Genomic DNA, 19,327 nt, shown 5'->3' on the forward strand with positions numbered 1-19,327 from the left:
TAATTTAGTCGTAAAATGCATAAAAGGAAACATATCCAGCCCCATAAAGTATATATATTTTTGATCAACATCAACAGCCGAGTCGATATAGCCATGTCCGTCTGCGCGTCTGGCAGTTTCTATGAGAACAAGTCTCACAATTTTAAAGCTAGCTTGATGAAACTTTGCAGAAGTTTCCTTCTGTTGCATGCAGTACAAATGTGGAAACCAACTGGATCGGACCACTATATCATATAGCTACAATAGGAAAGATCGGTTGAAAAGTAGGTTCTTGTATGAAAAACATTTTCGTTTATAAAGATATCTTGACCAAACTAGGCGTTTATTAGTTTTACTATGCTCCTCACATATTTGCGAAATCCTATTAAGATCGGGCCACTAAATCATATAGCTGCCATAGAAACGATCGCTCGAAAGTTAGGTTCTTGTTTGAAACACATTTTTGTTTATCAAGATATCTTGACCAAACTCGGCATTTATTAGTTTTACTATGCTCCACTTAATCATATAGCTGCCATAGGAACGATCGGTTGAAAATTAATAAGTTGTATGGACAACTTTGTTTTTCAAGATATCTTAAGTCTGAGCATTAACTATTTTCGCTGTGCTTCCTAGATACGGGCAAAGGACTAAGAACATTACAGGTTGGGTCTGCAAGAGTATTAAATCTTCGGTTGGGCTTTCGACTAATAACCCTTTGTCAACATTAATTAAAGACGGCTTAACTGTTGTATAATACTCCTCTCCCCGACCGCTTGGAAAAGTCAAAGTTTCTTTTTCATATAATCTAATGTTGATATATTCTTATTTTCAGAGTGACTTACCGATTGCCGAAAATCCACTCACTGGGTAAAAAAGGCGGCTCAAATTTGTATTCTGGCAATCTTATTTAATCTGCTGGCTCAACGCTTGCGAGCTTTCATGCAAGATCCGCCATTTATATTTTACACTCACACACACACATATACATATAGCACACCACACATATACATATGTATGGCGGGCAGCCTCACAGCTGCAACTGACACTATATACACTATATACTGCTGGGCCTAGTCTTCGTCTTTATGTACACTAGCACAAGCACTTACAAACTGTTATACCACGTACATATATGTGGACTTATTTATGCACTTCTCTTCTTCTTGTAAGTTTGAACTTAAACGTTTTTCGAATTTTAATACGAACACACACACACACACGCACACAATACACAACTCCACCGGGCCGCTTCACGGTTGCAACTCCAACTTCTGTTGGCAGCCTTATTTATGCTGCCAAGCCTTGCCAGATCTTCATGTTATTATTAAGACGAATACACGCACACACACACACACACTCTCTGTTGACTTTTAGCAGCAAGCGAATCGCAGCTTCGGAGACCTTTTTTATGCTTCATCTCTTCTCTTCTTGTGAGCTTACATTCATGATCAGTCTTCACATACAAACACACATATACACACAGACACATAACAGCACACAACCTACACCCACACCGAGCCGCTAATCAGCTGCAACTGAGACACAGCTTCAGTGGGCAGCCTTATTTATGCTGCTGGCTCTTCTTCTTGCGAGCTTCTCTAACTGTTATGGAAGTGTACATGTATGTATATTCCTATTTATCTTCAAGGAGCTGTGGGGATTGGTGTATTCATTTTATTTTTGGTATTAACTTTCGAGATATCGTTGTGGAAATTGTCAGACAAATAAGAACTGGAAAATCTAGAAATTTGATAGCGCTCATATAACCAATAGCTGATACTTAAAGCAAAAGTTCAAAGGAAGATAAATCTTAAAATCAAAACATTTAACACGTTCTCGGATCTATAATTCCTGACCAAGGAAAACAACTAAATTATACGTATAATTTATGGAAACCACAAAGAATACGGACCAAACCGATAAATCCCTATATGATTGCAATATCTGTTTGGGCACAGCCAAGAATGCGGTCATTTGTACTTGTGGCCATCTGTTTTGTTGGGCCTGCCTGCATTTGTGGACGCTGACGCCATGTAGCCAGCGCAGGTTTTGTCCCGTTTGCAGGGTGCCACTGGATAGGAGTAAAGTAATACCGTTATATGGTCGGAATTGTGCAGTGCAAGATCCAAGCGATACGATGGCGCCACGTCCTGCTGCACAACGGATCGAACCTAGTCCAGAATCTAGTTCAGTCTACTTGGGCTTCCTCTTTGGATTTCACACATCTCTCGGCTATGGCAGCATTCCGATTGAGTCCCTTGCATCCGCGCTGAATTTAAACGACGAACAGGCGCTGTTTCTTTTCTTCGGTCTTTTTTGTCTCGGTTGGTTGATGCTCTAGCACACAGAAAATCAAATTTAAATGGGCATAATAAATATTCTACTAATTCGACATGTCCAACTGTGTAGAGCATCATAATCATAAATTGTAATCAGACCTAAAAATTACTTATCCAACAGAATCAAGTAAATTTATGATATAATCAAACAAGTTATTATATATATATATCTCAAAATATATGGATATTATTTTAATCTAAGTGAATCTTCATTGAGATCTTCAAATTTCTTCAAGTTTGTTTACATTACATTAATTGCACTCATTATTTATATTTATTATGCACCATTTATTATATTCAATCAAGTAATCAGTATAATTATTTAATTTGTAATTATAATTAATTATTCATGTAATTGTATGCAATTTGTGTATGTATATGTAATATTATTTTTTTTATATCATATGTTCGTGCTGTTCTTTTTATGTATATACTGAATGATCATTGCCTGCGTACAGCTTAATTTAAGATATTACAAAATATACGTTAGGTTAATTAAATGTATGTTAAGGGATGTGTGCGGAAAATATGGATGGGATGGGTTGGGGAGGGGAAGGGTAACAACTACATCGCAGAGATTAGCAGAGATTCGAGTCAAGTCTTATACAAAAATATTGTGCTTGAACTAATTCAAATCTGCCTGTTTTTATGCTATCGAACAGTTTCTTATTTCAAAAAATTCCGTTTTTGTGTGTATATATATATATATATAGATATATATGTATGACGTATTTATGTGTGTGTGTGTGTGTATGGTGTGTGCCAGTATCTGCAGGGCGTCCAGGACATTCGAGTCCTGCGGGCACTTCCTCACTTATCAATTTTTATTATTTGCCGTACAAAATGTGTGTTTTGTGTTTCTTTAATTCTGTTTTGTTGTTGTTTTTTTTTTTTTTTTTTTTTTTTTTTGGTTGATTTGTTGTGTTTCGTTTTCGTTGCGAAAGATAAATTTAATCACTGTACAAAAGACCGACGCCTTGACTTTTTGGCTATCTATGGGCCGCACAAATATTTTCGCTTCTGATCATCCATATAATCGCGTGTAGACATCTGTATGGCTCGCTGCAGCATCTCATTCTCATTGACGCCTGGCAAAGATCGGAGCAAAAATGTAAATTGCAAGTTTCTTGTATTAAAGAACAAAATAAACAGCACTAACCATCGTTGGCGTAGGAGGCCTCGAGCAGCTCCTGATAGAAGCTAGAGTAGCTCTGCTTTGGCGGCGACTGAGCATCGACACGTTTGGGTGGCGACTGGGACGACTGCTTGGAGGTGCATGGTTGCTGTTCCACTTCTGGCGTGCGCTCACGTGCAGCTGAGGGCGCAGCATCGCGCTTGGGACTCTTACGCTGCGGCGTTTCGTGTGCTTCCAGACTACAATCGGGCAAAGCATATGTAAGAGTTGCGAATTGGTGGCACTCATGGATAGCTGGCACATACCTGTTGCCTGCCTCACGGACTTCGTGCCGACGTTTCTTGCTGCTGCGCAGGTTGTTGCCCCGACGCTGGGATTTGGGCAATTTTTTGGACCGCTGTGTGGCGGCCGCTGTATTGGGCGAAGCATTGCCCCCACAGTGGCCCACCGAGCTGGTGCTGCTCATATCGGTGGCATCGCTCTCATAGCCGCCCAGTTCGTTTACATCAGGCGGTAGCTTGTGTGTAAACTGGCCTAGGCTCTTGGGCGATAGCGCAAATCCTGAGGCTGGGCCATCACCGACGCTGGAGCTGCTCAAGGTGGCGGCTGTGTTGCTGTTGCCGTTGTTGTTACTGCTGCCACAAACGCCTCCTCCTCCTCCTCCTCCATCGCTTGAGTATTTGGAGGGCGAAGCGTCAGAGTCGGTAAGCGCCTCGGCAGATGTCACTGTTGAAGATGTTGCCGAAGTGGCGGCTGTGTTGCTGCTGCGCGAACGCTGCATATTATCACGGCACCATTGTAAATAGGACTCGCGGGCGATTTGCTCCTCGATGGCCTCGTTGGTAGCTTCCCAGTCCGTTGTCTTTAGCTTATCCTCAAACATTGTCTAGACAAGACATATAAATTAATGTCATATTGATTTATATATATTTTAGATTACCTGTTCAATTTCCAGCTGCTCGCTAAGACGCACTGCCTCCTTGGTCTGAAACTCGGGCTTGTAACCAGCCAAACCCAAGCCGACGCCCACAGTGGCATTGTAAGGATCCAGTATCGCATTATAGTGAGAGCCTCGTTGATAGGACAAACGCAGCGGCGGATAACCAGCCTGCGATTGCTCCGAATTGAAGATGTTGATGGGAGCTGCAAGTATAAAAAATAATAAACATAAACACGAATGTCTAAGAGATCAAAAGTTTTTTGGCAAATAGGTGCACGAGGGTATCAAAGCAAATGTAAGTCGTCCGACGGGCTTTAGAATTATTTTCAAAGCGATATTTGCAACATTTATGTTTCTCATTATCAAAGATGTGTGGCGAAGGGCGGAAGCTATAAGTTCACAGGGGATAGCTAATAATTGAAAAACAAGATTCGGACGCCTGTTAGACTATAGAGCTTAGAGCAATATTGAATACTAACTCGACTGATAGCAGTAGACTTCGACGGTGCGACTGTAGATCTCTGATATAGCCTGTATCTCGATGTGATTGCCGTGTGCATCCCGAGCACGTTTTCGTTGAATGTAGCCGTTGATGTCCTCGGTGACAAACTGTCCAAAGTACTCGCGGTTTTCATGCTACAAGGAAAAAAATGGAAAACTTAGATATAATATGTGCATAAATACATATATATATATATAGATATTACAATATAGTCCATTGTGTGCTGACGTATGACATCGTGCATGCCCTCATCGCCATAGATCTGCAGAGATATTGAGCGAAATAGGCAGGCGCCGTCCTCTTCCACGGGCTTCAGTTCATAGCCGCGCTTCTCCATGCACTTGGCGAACTCCTCGTCGCGCCTCTTCCACTCCTCGACCGAAATGGTACGCTCCTTGGGCTGCAGATGCTCATCGCCGCTATTATAGCCAGAAAATGTCTCCTCGACGGCCTTTAGCAAATTGGCCGCCGCAGCAGCCGGTGTGATCTGGGTCTGCGCTTTTGGTACGTTGGCACAGCCTAGGCCCAGATGTTCCGGCGATTTGCGACCCACGGCCGTTGGACTGCTATTGCCCGGCCCGGCGGCAACGGCAGCTGCCACCACTGAATGTGGACTACTGCATTTGCTGGTGACGCCCGCAACGCCGCCACCGCCTACAGTCGGGTGATTAAGGCTAAGTTTCTCGCGTTCCAAGCGATCTCGTTTGTGATGATGAGCGTGGCCCTCGTGGTGTTCGCGTCGTTTCGAGCGAGAGCTGTAAAACGGAAAAATTGATTAGACGCAGGTAGCGTTAAGGAAAAGGTATAATTGGGTTGTTTCAGATGCAGGCAAAAGACAGATGCAAGATAAAAAGATATCAATAAAGGTATTTTACAAAATTAATGCTTGATGCAATTGGGCATGAAATAAAAACAAAAAAACTTTATACAGAAAGTTATATAGTGATTCGCTTTTGATTAGTTTTGGTCAACAAGGTTTTAATTCATGAACTGGAAAATAGGTCCCTTTGGCAGCTTTATGATATAGCGATTCGTTCCAGTCAAAAAGTGACGCATTTATGCAGATAAAACAGCTCAAGAGACTAGTATGTGGAACAGGCAGATGGACAAAACATAGATTATCTAGCCGGGAATCCACACTCACCTTTTGTGTGGACTGCAGCGATGTGTGCGTGCCAGCTCGTCGTAGACCTCTCCACGGCGCTGTGGACTCTGCGGGCATAGAAATTGTATGATAAGGCATGCAAATGCATTAATTGCGTTGTTAATACGCACCTGGCCATGGCCATCGATAACCACATTGCGATGGGCCTGATTGACAACCGATTGCTCCACCACTACCTGACCAGAGACGTGCGCCTCGGTGGCATCCGCATCGACAACGCGCTTGCCACTGGGTGCACTGACTGGTTTTATGGTCATGCTGTGGCCGCCTGTGAACTACCACGCAATTCGTGAATGCGAAGCTTCAAATGATTCGACTGCTGCTTTTTTGTTGTTATGCGAAAGTTGAACACATGTGTAATATGGGAAATTTGGTTAGCTGTTGTTGGCCAGCTCAGAATTAGATTTTCTTCTGCGTTTGTGTGTGTATGTGGTATCACTTTTTTTTTTACACAAGTTCTTTGTCCGTGTGGCAAACGCTGCTTCAATAGATTCCCCTTATTAACGCACTTATATTATATTATGTTATTGATGTTGTTATTATTATTATGGTTGCTGCTTTCAAAACAGTTGATGTAGTAATTTATTCGACGCACAACTATGAAATCATATTCATAGCCAATGTAAATGGTGAAAATTTTGTGATTTTCGTTTCAATGTGGGTGTGTGTGTGTTTGCTGTGCCTGCGCCTGCATGCATGTGTGTGTGCTCGTCTGTGTGTAGTGTTTGCTAGCAATCGTCTTTGTCTCTTGCACTGTTGCAGAAACGATTAATTAAATACGTCGCTTTTGCTCAGTTGTATAATTGTGCGCAGTGCACTTTAGAAAATAACAAATTTCATAGTTTATAACAAGCTTGTGCAGTATTGTTTTTATGTTATTAGAAAGTTTAAAGCCAGGAGAGTCTGTTCGATTTTTGTATTTACACCAATCACAAATTCGTCAGATGCGCACGTTGTGCTTCTTCTAGCTCTTTTGGCATTTTTTAGGCAATTTCATTGAGTCAGCCTGTCGCGCCATACGGCGAACATCTGATAATAATCATGTAGGCCGCCAGTGTTGCAATATACGTGTTTTTTTACGGCTAAATTTAGCTTTTTTATGGCAATAATATACACGAATAATATGTAACATAATTTGCATGGCACCGCTTGGCATTTTTTATTCTATTGATTATTTTAATATCGACGAAACATCTTAAAAATTATTTGATTGATGATAATACGTACAAGTTTCTCTACCCAATTGGCAGACAGTTTTATTTAAAAGTTCGCCACATATTAAACAAATATTTAGGCAAATGTTTTGGCGAATATTTGCTATCAAATAGTTAATTAACAGCTGAAATAACATTGTTTTCGCGGTATTTATTTGAATATATTTCCCATACTGACTTTGTATAGCTTTGTATTGTGTCTATATAAATTTTTCTACCACTTTCTCATGGCCCTATTCTACGCATGCAAAGCAAACAAAAAGCGAAATTCTCTTTAAATAAAATGCGGCTAAATATATTGATTTGCATATATGTATATTTTACCAACTTTTATAGACAGAACTGTCAACATTTACGCATATATTGCTGTACAAAAGGAAATATTTGACAGTTAGTCTCATTGATTAAGTTAGTTTAGGTATTGACCATTCCAAGCGTCGTTGCCCCATCCAGTTCCGTAATAGTCCCAGGTCGGACTGGCTCCCACCCATGCTCCTTGCGATCCCCACCAGTATGGATATGCTCCAGTTCCATATCGGGCGCCTCCTACTTTCATGCTTCTACTGGCATATCTTTTTGATTTCTTGTTTAGTGCGATCTGTCCAGTATTTATTTGCGAATCGTCTGTTTCAAGGTTATCTTCGACATCAGAGGATAAGCTGCTTTCTTGACCCCTCTTGATGACCTTTCCGATAACACCCGGAATGCCCGAGGAGCTGGAATGCTTAGACCAAGTATAGGTAGTGCGAGTTCCGGACTTGCCGCCTTTTCGGCCGCCAGCATCTGCAGTGGAACTTCCAGAGTTGACACTTACAACCACCTTTCTTGATGGCTTCGTACCCTTTGTTGATGAACTAGACCGTTTTGACCAAGCACTCGAAGTTACTCTTCTCGTCCTTGAGCCGCCTTGGGTTGGAATTTGTTTAGCTGTTGTCGAAACTGTCTTGGAGCTTGATCGGTGTGTGTTGCCACCTCGAACAACTCTAGTGGCTGTCAAGGTACCAGACTGCTTGCTTCTGCCATTTTTAACCACTGCGATAGGGTCCACTGATGAGCTTGATTTTTTAGATGTTTTCGTAACTGTGGTTGAGCCAGATTGCTGATAGTCTCTGCTTCCAGCATTATTTTCAGCCCCAGAATTTGTCGTTGAGCTAGACTGATTTAATTCATCCGATGAGATGATCGTGTTTGAGGAGGATCCAGATTCAACATTGTTTCCGGTTTCAACAACACTGTTAGACTGGCCGGAACTCTCTTCAACGATGGGATCCACCGATGAACTGGTTTCCTCAGAGGTTGTCGTTGTCGTGGTTGAGCCAGATTGCTGTGAGTCTCCACCTCCAATAACAGTGTCGCCTGCTGAGGTTGAACTTGAACTAGACTGACTTGACTCATCCGAAGATGTGATCGTGTTCGAGGAGGATCCAGATTCAACATTGTTTCCGGTTTCAACAACAGTGTTGGTCTGGCTGGAACTCTCTTCTACGACGGGATCCACCGATGAACTGGAGTCTCCACCTTCAACAACAGTATCGCCTCCTGATGTTGAATTGGAACTAGACTGACTCGATTCATCCGAAGATGTGATCGTGTTCGAGGAGGATCCAGATTCAACATTATTTCCGGTTTCAACAACAGTGTTAGTCTGGCTGGAACTCTCTTCTACCACGGGATCCACCGATGAACTGGTTTCCTCAGAGGTTGTCGTTGTCGTGGTTGAGCCAGATTGCTGTGAGTCTGCACCTTCAACAACAGTGTCGCTTCCTGATGTTGAACTTGAACTAGACTGATTTGATTCATCCGATGAGATGATCGTGTTTGAGGAGGATCCAGATTCAACATTGTTTCCGGTTTCAACAACAGTGTTAGTCTCGCCGGAACTCTCTTCTACCACGGGATCCACCGATGAAATGGTTTCCTCAGAGGTTGTCGTGGTCGTGGTTGAGCCAGATTGCTGTGAGTCTCCACCTCCAACAACAGTGTCGCCTCCTGAGGTGGAACTTGAACTAGACTGACTTGACTCATCCGAAGATGTGATCGTGTTCGAGGAGGATCCAGATTCAACATTGTTTCCGGTTTCAACAACAGTGTTGGTCTGGCTGGAACTCTCTTCTACGACGGGATCCACCGATGAACTGGAGTCTCCACCTTCAACAACAGTATCGCCTCCTGATGTTGAATTGGAACTAGACTGACTCGATTCATCCGAAGATGTGATCGTGTTCGAGGAGGATCCAGATTCAACATTATTTCCGGTTTCAACAACAGTGTTAGTCTGGCTGGAACTCTCTTCTACCACGGGATCCACCGATGAACTGGTTTCCTCAGAGGTTGTCGTTGTCGTGGTTGAGCCAGATTGCTGTGAGTCTGCACCTTCAACAACAGTGTCGCTTCCTGATGTTGAACTTGAACTAGACTGACTTGACTCATCCGAAGATGTGATCGTGTTCGAAGAGGATCCAGATTCAACATTGTTTCCGGTTTCAACAACAGTTTTAGTCTCGCCAGAACTCTCTTCTATTACGGGATCCACCGAAGCACTAGATTCCTCAGAGGTAGTCGTGGCTGTTGAGCCAGATTGCTGTAAGTCTCCACCTTCAACAACAGTGTCGCCTCCCGATGTTGATGTTGAGCTAGATTGATTAGTTTCTTCCGAAGAAGTAATCGTATTCACGGAGGATCCAGATTCAACATTGTTGCCGGTTTCAACAACAGTTTTAGTCTCGCCAGAACTCTCTTCTACCACGGGATCCACCGATGAAATGGTTTCCTCAGAGGTTGTCGTGGTCGTGGTTGAGCCAGATTGCTGTGAGTCTCCACCTCCAACAACAGTGTCGCCTCCTGAGGTGGAACTTGAACTAGACTGACTTGACTCATCCGAAGATGTGATCGTGTTCGAGGAGGATCCAGATTCAACATTGTTTCCGGTTTCAACAACAGTGTTAGTCTGCCTGGAACTCTCTTCTACTACGGGATCCACCGATGAAATGGTTTCCTCAGAGGTTGTCGTTGTCGTGGTTGAGCCAGATTGCTGTGAGTCTCCACCTCCAACAACAGTGTCGCTTCCTGATGTTGAACTTGAACTAGACTGACTTGACTCATCCGAAGATGTGATCGTGTTCGAGGAGGATCCAGATTCAACATTGTTTCCGGTTTCAACAACAGTTTTAGTCTCGCCAGAACTCTCTTCTATTACGGGATCCACCGAAGCACTAGATTCCTCAGAGGTAGTCGTGGCTGTTGAGCCAGATTGCTGTAAGTCTCCACCTTCAACAACAGTGTCGCCTCCCGATGTTGATGTTGAGCTAGATTGATTCGTTTCTTCCGAAGAAGTAATCGTATTCACGGAGGATCCAGATTCAACATTGTTTCCGGTTTCAACAACAGTGTTAGTCTCTCCGGAAGTCTCTTCTACTACGGGATCCACTGATGAAATGGTTTCCTCAGAGGTTGTCGTTGTCGTGGTTGAGCCAGATTGCTGTGAGTCTCCACCTTCAACAACAGTGTCGCCTCCTGATGTTGAACTTGAACTAGACTCATTTGATTCATCCGATGAGATGATCGTGTTCGAGGAGGATCCAGATTCAACATTGTTTCCGGTTTCAACAACAGTGTTAGTCTCGCCGGAACTCTCTTCTACTACGGGATCCACCGATGAAATGGTTTCCTCAGAGGTTGTCGTGGTCGTGGTTGAGCCAGATTGCTGTAAGTCTCCACCTCCAATAACAGTGACGCCTGCTGAGGTTGAACTTGAACTAGACTGACTTGACTCATCCGAAGATGTGATCGTGTTCGAGGAGGATCCAGATTCAACATTGTTTCCGGTTTCAACAACTGTGTTAGTCTCGCCGGAACTCTCTTCTACGACGGGATCCACCGATGAACTGGAGTCTCCACCTTCAACAAGAGTGTCGCCTCCTGATGTTGAGCTAGACTGACTCGATTCATCCGAAGAGGTGATCGTGTTCGAGGAGGATCCAGATTCAACATTGTTTCCGGTTTCAACAACAGTGTTAGTCTGGCCGGAACTCTCTTCTACCACGGGATCCACCGATGAAATGGTTTCCTCAGAGGTTGTCGTTGTCGTGGTTGAGCCTGATTGCTGTGAGTCTCCACCTCCAACAATAGAGTCTTCACCTGATGTTGAGCTAGACTGACTCGATTCATCCGAAGAGGTGATCGTGTTCGAGGAGGATCCAAATTCAACATTGTTTCCGGTTTCAACAACAGTGTTAGTCTGGCCGGAACTCTCTTCTACCACGGGATCCACCGATGAAATGGTTTCCTCAGAGGTTGTCGTTGTCGTGGTTGAGCCTGATTGCTGTGAGTCTCCACCTCCAACAATAGAGTCTTCACCTGATGTTGAGCTAGACTGACTCGATTCATCCGAAGATGTGATCGTGTTCGAGGAGGATCCAGATTCAACATTGTTTCCGGTTTCAACAACAGTGTTAGTTTTGCCGGAACTCTCTTCTACTACGGGATCCACCGATGAAATGGTTTCCTCAGAGGTTGTCGTTGTCGTGGTTGAGCCAGATTGCTGTGAGTCTCCACCTCCAACAACAGTGTCGCCTCCTGAGGTTGAACTTGAACTAGACTGACTCGATTCATCCGAAGATGTGATCGTGTTCGAGGAGGATCCAGATTCAACATTGTTTCCGGTTTCAACAACAGTGTTAGTCTGGCCGGAACTCTCTTCTACCACGGGATCCACCGATGAAATGGTTTCCTCAGAGGTTGTCGTTGTCGTGGTTGAGCCTGATTGCTGTGAGTCTCCACCTCCAACAATAGAGTCTTCACCTGATGTTGAGCTAGACTGACTCGATTCATCCGAAGAGGTGATCGTGTTTGAGGAGGATCCAGATTCAAGACTGTTGCCGGTTTCAACAACAGTGTTAGTCTCGCCGGAACTCTCTTCTAGTACGGGATCCACCGATGAAATGGTTTCCTCAGAGGTTGTCGTTGTCGTGGTTGAGCCAGATTGCTGTGAGTCTCCACCTCCAACAACAGTGTTGCCTCCTGAGGTTGAGCTTGAACTAGACTGACTTGACTTATCCGAAGATGTGATCGTGTTCGACGAGGATCCAGATTCAACATTGTTTCCGGTTTCAACAACAGTGTTAGTCTGGCCGAAACTCTCTTCTACCACGGGATCCACCGATGAAATGGTTTCCTCAGAGGTTGTCGTTGTCGTGGTTGAGCCTGATTGCTGTGAGTCTCCACCTCCAACAATAGAGTCTTCACCTGATGTTGAGCTAGACTGACTCGATTCATCCGAAGAGGTGATCGTGTTTGAGGAGGATCCAGATTCAAGACTGTTGCCGGTTTCAACAACAGTGTTAGTCTGGCCGGAACTCTCTTCTACCACGGGATCCACCGATGAAATGGTTTCCTCAGAGGTTGTCGTTGTCGTGGTTGAGCCTGATTGCTGTGAGTCTCCACCTCCAACAATAGAGTCTTCACCTGATGTTGAGCTAGACTGACTCGATTCATCCGAAGAGGTGATCGTGTTTGAGGAGGATCCAGATTCAAGGCTGTTGCCGGTTTCAACAACAGTGTTAGTCTCGCCGGAACTCTCTTCTACCACGGGATCCACCGATGAAATGGTTTCCTCAGAGGTTGTCGTTGTCGTGGTTGAGCCAGATTGCTGTGAGTCTCCACCTCCAACAACAGTGTTGCCTCCTGAGGTTGAACTTGAACTAGACTGACTTGACTTATCCGAAGATGTGATCGTGTTCGAGGAGGATCCAGATTCAACATTGTTTCCGGTTTCAACAACAGTGTTAGTCTGGCCGAAACTCTCTTCTACCACGGGATCCACCGATGAAATGGTTTCCTCTGAGGTTGTCGTGGTTGTTGAACCAGATTGCTGTGAGTCTCCACCTCCAACAATAGAGTCTTCACCTGATGTTAAGCTAGACTGACTCGATTCATCCGAAGAGGTGATCGTGTTCGACGAGGATCCAGATTCAACATTGTTTCCGGTTTCAACAACAGTGTTAGTTTCGCCGGAACTCTCTTCTACTACGGGATCCACCGATGAAATGGTTTCCTCAGAGGTTGTCGTTGTCGTGGTTGAGCCTGATTGCTGTGAGTCTCCACCTCCAACAATAGAGTCTTCACCTGATGTTGAGCTAGACTGACTCGATTCATCCGAAGAGGTGATCGTGTTTGAGGAGGATCCAGATTCAAGGCTGTTGCCGGTTTCAACAACAGTGTTAGTCTCGCCGGAACTCTCTTCTACCACGGGATCCACCGATGAAATGGTTTCCTCAGAGGTTGTCGTTGTCGTGGTTGAGCCAGATTGCTGTGAGTCTCCACCTCCAACAACAGTGTTGCCTCCTGAGGTTGAACTTGAACTAGACTGACTTGACTTATCCGAAGATGTGATCGTGTTCGACGAGGATCCAGATTCAACATTGTTTCCGGTTTCAACAACAGTGTTAGTCTGGCCGGAACTCTCTTCTACCACGGGATCCACTGATGAAATGGTTTCCTCAGAGGTTGTCGTTGTCGTGGTTGAGCCAGATTGCTGTGAGTCTCCACCTCCAACAATAGAGTCTTCAACAACAGTGTTAGTCTCGCCGGAACTCTCTTCTACCACGGGATCCACCGATGAAATGGTTTCCTCAGAGGTTGTCGTTGTCGTGGTTGAGCCAGATTGCTGTGAGTCTCCACCTCCAACAACAGTGTTGCCTCCTGAGGTTGAACTTGAACTAGACTGACTTGACTTATCCGAAGATGTGATCGTGTTCGACGAGGATCCAGATTCAACATTGTTTCCGGTTTCAACAACAGTGTTAGTCTGGCCGGAACTCTCTTCTACCACGGGATGCACCGATGAAATGGTTTCCTCAGAGGTTGTCGTTGTCGTGGTTGAGCCTGATTGCTGTGAGTCTCCACCTCCAACAATAGAGTCTTCACCTGATGTTGAGCTAGACTGACTCGATTCATCCGAAGAGGTGATCGTGTTTGAGGAGGATCCAGATTCAAGACTGTTGCCGGTTTCAACAACAGTGTTAGTCTCGCCGGAACTCTCTTCTACCACGGGATCCGCCGATGAAATGGTTTCCTCAGAGGTTGTCGTTGTCGTGGTTGAGCCAGATTGCTGTGAGTCTCCACCTCCAACAACAGTGTCGCCTCCTGATGTTGATATTGAACTAGACTGATTCGTTTCTTCCGAAGATGTGATCGTGTTCGAGGAGGATTCTGATTTAACATTGTTGCCGGTTTCAACAACAGTGTTAGTCTCGCCGGAATTTTCTTTTACGACGGGATCCCCCGATGCATTGGATTCTTCAGAGGTTGTCGTTGTCGTAGTTGATTGCTGTGAGTTTCCACCTCCAACAACAGTGTCTTCACCTGATGTTGAAGAGGTGATCGTGTTCGAGGAGTATCCAGATTCAACATTGCTGCCTGTTTCAACAACAGTGTTAGTCTGTCCGGAACTCTCTTCTACGACGGGATCCACCGATGAACTACTTTCCTCAGAGGTTGTAGTTGAGCCGGATTTTGAGGAGTCTCCACCAGACGATGTCGTAGTTGTAGTTGAGCTTGAACTTGATTGATTTTTGGATTCACTCTTTATTATTTTATCAACACGGCCCGAGGATCTGTGATTATGCGGAATAGTCTTTCTTATATCGTTTATGATTGAATCAAATTGAGCGTTATTTTGCTGAGCTCCTAAAACGTCAGCTGTTGAAGTTATCCGATTATTTGCACAGTTCACATGATTATGATTTCCGTCAAGTTCACCATCGTGTATAAGTATTAATTTGCCGAAAAGTCTATCCAAGAGCCACAAGCGAATGTCTTTCCGAATATCTAGGAGCGTTTGTCTCACACTTTCACAACAAGGACCGGTAGTTCCTGGCTTCGGCTTCACCGTATCGGTGCTCACTGCTGTCTCCGTATGAATGTGAGCACCGGATGCGAGTGCCACGAAGGTGCCCAAGAGGGCGATACAAAATATACGCATTGTCTACCAAGAACGTGGGCTCAAGTTTATCTGTGGGCCACAACGACAACTGGGCTGCTTTTATACTTTATCGACATATTCGGGTTTATTGTCTTTTCTATAATTTGGATATTTGCGTAGATGCTTTTGTGCAGTTAAGCAAATTTCTCATTGTTCCAAAACATTTGGTACTTCTATTGTTCCAAAAAAAAAGAAATATTAAAACTCTATTCTTGATACTGAACCCACGATATACGATTATAGAAAAGGAACTAAACAGCTGTGCAAAATATTTGCTCCGAGCTTAGATTAAACAAGATTCAGACTTTCTTAAGACTTTACTTTGGCTAAGACGTCAAACGTGCTGCAATTACCAAAAATAATTGGAGTATGAGGAGCGTGTTTCCAAGACAAAGCGTTGTTTATTTGAGTTCTCAGCAGATTCGAATTTTCCAAATTATGCCATATTCATATTTATTCTTTCAACATTTTATTTATACCACATGTACATAAGTGTAGGGATTATTGTATAGAAATATTGTCACCATAGACTTCAATCAGAACTCGTCCTTCTCAAATGGATGGTGTGGATGACCGTATTGGCTGTAAAATATCGAAAAGATATGTGTAAGTGCAAGTGAATTATATAAATTGAACTCAAAAGCAGCAATAAAATCAAAACAATGTTAACACTGGTCTAGCTACGGGTCTAACAGGCTGGAAAGTACTTTATAATTGTTAGTAAGGTATTGGGAATATAGTTATATTTTCTTTAATTTGATTAACTAAAGCGCATTCCAATCAAATTAAATGAGATTGGACTACAAAAGCGGGTAACTATTTGGTGAACAGAAACGAGTAAATAAACAAAACAAACAGGCTGTAAAAAAATAGTTCAAGTATTTAAACATACGTCTGTGCTTCTCGGATTTCGCGCTGTTAGTTTCGCCAGAAATATTTACTTAATTATGTGTGTTCATATATCATATGTCTCATACGGTTAGAAAGATTTCTTGTGATTTAATTTAATATTCGTCGTGAAATGGATAATATTTATGACCGCCAGCATCTCTAAATAATCATATTTTAGAAAAAAATTACAATCAAATCCATATACAAATATCAAAGAGAAATCAATAGAAAATAATAATAAATAAACCACTTATATATAAATACTTAACATAATATAATACATTTCGATTTCAATGGGAATTAATAAACGGAAAACTTACTTGAGCAGTGGCACCAGGCGTCCATTACATTCGAAACTTTCAATTGTTTTGATTTCCTCAGGTGTTAAAACGAAATCAAAAACTTTAAAGTTCGATTCGATACGTTCCTTGGTCACAGACTTTGGTATAACAATGTTATTGCGCTGGATCTGATAGCGTATCAGAATCTGTCCAGGTGTCTTTTTCTTTGATTCAGCAATGTCCTTAATCTAAAAGAGGATACAGTTTAAATGTTGAACAGTCTGTTGTGCATTTTCACTTAATTGACTTACGGCTTGTTCCTCTAGAATCACGGGATCACCCTCCTTGGCCCAAGGACGGTTCGGGCTGCCCAAAGGGCTGTATGCGGTAATGGCAATATTCTTTGCTTTGCAAAAATCGGAAAGTTTCTTTTGGGTTAAATACGGATGGCATTCGATTTGATTTGTGGCTGGGGGTATTTTTGCAACCTCCAGCACGCGCTCAATTTGGTTCTTGTTGAAGTTGGAAACGCCAATGGACTTAACTAGACCGTCTTCAACGAGCTTCTCCATGGCCTTCCAGGTGTCTACGTAATCGTCTGGCGAGAACAGAGTTTTGCCATCTTTATCAACTGGGAACAGATCGCAGCCCTCCCTGTAACCCATTGGCCAGTGAATCAAGTATAGATCTAGGTACTTCAGCTTCAACAAATCCAATGTATTCTCACAAGCAGCCCTCACAGCGGCTGGACGATGAAATGTGTTCCATAGCTTGCTGGTGATGAACAAATCCTCGCTACAAGAAAAACAAAAATACTTAATGCCTAAGACTACAAGTGTTGTTCCGGGTCAAATACCGCTTGACAACGCCTTCGTTGATTTTGGCCTCAATGCCAGCACCGACCTCAGCTTCGTTCTGATAGACATAGGCACAATCAATGTGCCGATAGCCAACATCAATGGCTGTCTTAACCGCCTCAACCACTTGTCCAGGAGGGCTCTGAAAAGCAACAACAAATTAATTCACATTAGTGTGGCAAAAAAAATGGGATTGAGATTAAGGGTCATTTGCTAATTAATCTTTTACCATATGTCAAGATTAATTTCACAATTTATGATTCAATTGGAATGTTTTATATTGTCTGGATGACTTAGAAAATGTAAATTGAGCTGCCTATCTGCGACTGAATGTCACTTATCAGCCATTTCGATATGCGACAGATTCAGTTTCTGTTTAGTGAAATGACTAGAGTACAAACACGTCATTTGAAGTGGGAATACAATTTTTCCATTTAGGATTGAAATATCAAATATACCTTCTGTATTTGACCATCTGGATTCAACAAGTGTCTAGATAAGCACATTTATCAGTTTATCAGTGCTAGAGCACTCGCTTATAAGTACGCATGTATTGTACATAATTTATTAAGAGGTGACTTGACAAATTCAAAAATTTTCCGCTGACATTAAATCGGACAAGAGGTCACCTTGGTACCTTGTGTAAATATGTATGGGAATTCACAGACAGCTGTAAGTAGTTGAAAATTGCTGGAGGTCTCATTATCGCCTGTTACATTTCAGTTTTTACAAGCGGATCACACCCACAGACACATACGCACATACATTTTAACACATGCATATACATATACATACATATAAAAGCCGGCGTAAAGCGGACGCCTCTCCCGGCTAACTATCAGCTGGGCTGTTGGGCCTGTTCCAATTATCGCGACGTAAAAGAAAAAAGTAGGAAGTCGTGGGTGACGGATAAAATGAGACTATGGGAATATTCAAGTTATGCGAATGCAAGCATCTAATATCATTATACTTTTAACTGTACATTCTTAATTAGTTAAACATGCACGTCCGTGTACTTACATTCCAGGTACCCAGGCCGATGATGGGAATATCGTAGCCACTGTTTAGCTTAACGGTAGGCACTTTGCTAGACATTTCGAGTATTTGTTTTATTTGCTTAATTATTTTCGTAAAGGATATATGGTAAAATTAATATGAATTAACTATTTAAAAATTGAATGAGAAACTAAGCACCGACACACAGCTGTAGGCGGCTTTTATATGCACAATGGCCGCTTTTGCAAAGCGAAAGCTTTGCCAAGCTTTTGAAAAGCACGAGGTCTGCATTTAAATGTGCATCGATAACAGCTGTGCGATCACTTTCGAATCGCAAGCGCCACAAATATCGATATATATCGAACAAACTTCAATTTGAGTTTTAATATTTACAAGTTTTGCATGCTCCTCGGCTCGCTGACGAAGTTGTGTGTACTCGAGGAAACCGAGTCGCAGGCTTTTCAGAGCGCGATATATGCATAACTCCACTTTGTCCATGATGTGTGTGCGTGTGTGTGTGTGTGTATATATATATAAAAATTTCGTTCAGAATATAAAAATGTTTTCCAAAGTTATTTAGATTTGGTTTTTTGTACAAAGTATAAAGTATAAAGTAAATAAAACTAATATCTAATGAATGTAACTACATAGAACAGAATTGTAAATCTTAGCTTACATTCCATGTTCCCAGTCCTATAATCGGAATCTCTTTTCCATCGGCAAGAACTGCCTTAGGCACAGCATTTAATTCCTCTTGGCACCTGCAGCCATATTTATTAGATAATAATTGATAATAACTGGCAATAACTGTCTTACCATTTGAATCTTTCAGGTTTTGCATAGCCTCTAAATGTGGTTTGGTATATGGATCGGATTAGCCGAATAGGATATCTGAAATGTCCGCTCATTTTACACAGAATAAACGTTTTGTTTCTGTTTTTAAATTTTATTTTTTTAGTTTTTCACTAGAGCTTAATTTTTTCAGGGATTACTATGTTTTTTCAATTTTCATATGAAAAAGAGCATTATGAAAATATATATTAA

At 42.6% G+C, this 19,327-nt stretch overlaps 3 protein-coding genes across 6 annotated transcripts; all 3 read right to left on the reverse strand.

Annotated features, from left to right (window-relative positions):
- Positions 1–3,192: 3,192 nt before the first annotated feature.
- Duba (Deubiquitinating enzyme A) lies at positions 3,193–7,020 on the reverse strand. The gene is made up of 8 exons (XM_002048556.4): positions 6,174–7,020; positions 6,043–6,110; positions 5,104–5,653; positions 4,876–5,032; positions 4,397–4,599; positions 3,762–4,342; positions 3,481–3,695; positions 3,193–3,409 (listed from the first exon to the last, which is right to left on the reverse strand). Exons 1-8 carry the CDS (start codon positions 6,318–6,320, stop codon positions 3,315–3,317), a joined length of 2,016 nt encoding a protein of 671 aa, XP_002048592.1. The 5' UTR covers positions 6,321–7,020; the 3' UTR covers positions 3,193–3,314.
- A 272-nt stretch (positions 7,021–7,292) lies between these two features.
- On the reverse strand, positions 7,293–15,591 carry Muc68Ca (Mucin 68Ca). Its single transcript, XM_070207783.1, has one exon. It carries the CDS (start codon positions 15,256–15,258, stop codon positions 7,687–7,689), a length of 7,572 nt encoding a protein of 2,523 aa, XP_070063884.1. The 5' UTR covers positions 15,259–15,591; the 3' UTR covers positions 7,293–7,686.
- Positions 15,592–15,694: 103 nt separating this feature from the next.
- Positions 15,695–19,236, reverse strand: Akr1B (Aldo-keto reductase 1B). 4 transcript variants are annotated; one of them, XR_001450467.3, is made up of 7 exons: positions 19,100–19,236; positions 18,960–19,044; positions 17,287–17,429; positions 16,742–17,225; positions 16,470–16,678; positions 16,151–16,308; positions 15,695–15,840 (listed from the first exon to the last, which is right to left on the reverse strand). XR_001450467.3 is itself a non-coding variant. In XM_002048558.4 (6 exons), exons 1-6 carry the CDS (start codon positions 19,189–19,191, stop codon positions 15,795–15,797), a joined length of 1,059 nt encoding a protein of 352 aa, XP_002048594.2. In that variant the 5' UTR covers positions 19,192–19,234; the 3' UTR covers positions 15,695–15,794. The 4 variants fall into 4 exon arrangements, 2 of the variants coding, with proteins under 2 accessions (XP_002048594.2, XP_015030403.1); XR_001450468.3 differs by lacking the exons at positions 18,960–19,044; positions 19,100–19,236 and adding an exon at positions 18,308–18,490; XM_002048558.4 differs by lacking the exon at positions 16,151–16,308 and having other exon boundaries at positions 19,100–19,234.
- Between the last annotated feature and the right edge of the window lie 91 nt (positions 19,237–19,327).

Source organism: Drosophila virilis, chromosome 3 (genome assembly GCF_030788295.1).
Source record: "Drosophila virilis strain 15010-1051.87 chromosome 3, Dvir_AGI_RSII-ME, whole genome shotgun sequence".
In the NCBI taxonomy this organism is placed as follows: Eukaryota; Metazoa; Arthropoda; class Insecta; order Diptera; family Drosophilidae; genus Drosophila; species Drosophila virilis.

What these genes read in the sequence shown, in the direction of transcription:
- Akr1B (XM_002048558.4), bottom strand. Translation starts at nt 19,191, where the DNA reads ATGAGCGGACATTTCAGATATCCTATTCGGCTAATCCGATCCATATAC. An exon ending in AACGAAGGCGTTGTCAAGCG is followed by an intron (nt 17,226 to 17,286) that starts GTATTTGACCCG and finishes TTTTTCTTGTAG; the next exon opens with CGAGGATTTGTTCATCACCA. An exon ending in CGCCTGGTGCCACTGCTCAA is followed by an intron (nt 15,841 to 16,469) that starts GTAAGTTTTCCG and finishes GATATTTTACAG; the next exon opens with CCAATACGGTCATCCACACC.
- Duba (XM_002048556.4), bottom strand. Translation starts at nt 6,320, where the DNA reads ATGACCATAAAACCAGTCAGTGCACCCAGTGGCAAGCGCGTTGTCGAT. An exon ending in CGCTGCAGTCCACACAAAAG is followed by an intron (nt 5,654 to 6,042) that starts GTGAGTGTGGAT and finishes TCCGTTTTACAG; the next exon opens with CTCTCGCTCGAAACGACGCG. An exon ending in AGCACACAATGGACTATATT is followed by an intron (nt 5,033 to 5,103) that starts GTAATATCTATA and finishes TTTTCCTTGTAG; the next exon opens with CATGAAAACCGCGAGTACTT.
- Muc68Ca (XM_070207783.1), bottom strand. Translation starts at nt 15,258, where the DNA reads ATGCGTATATTTTGTATCGCCCTCTTGGGCACCTTCGTGGCACTCGCA.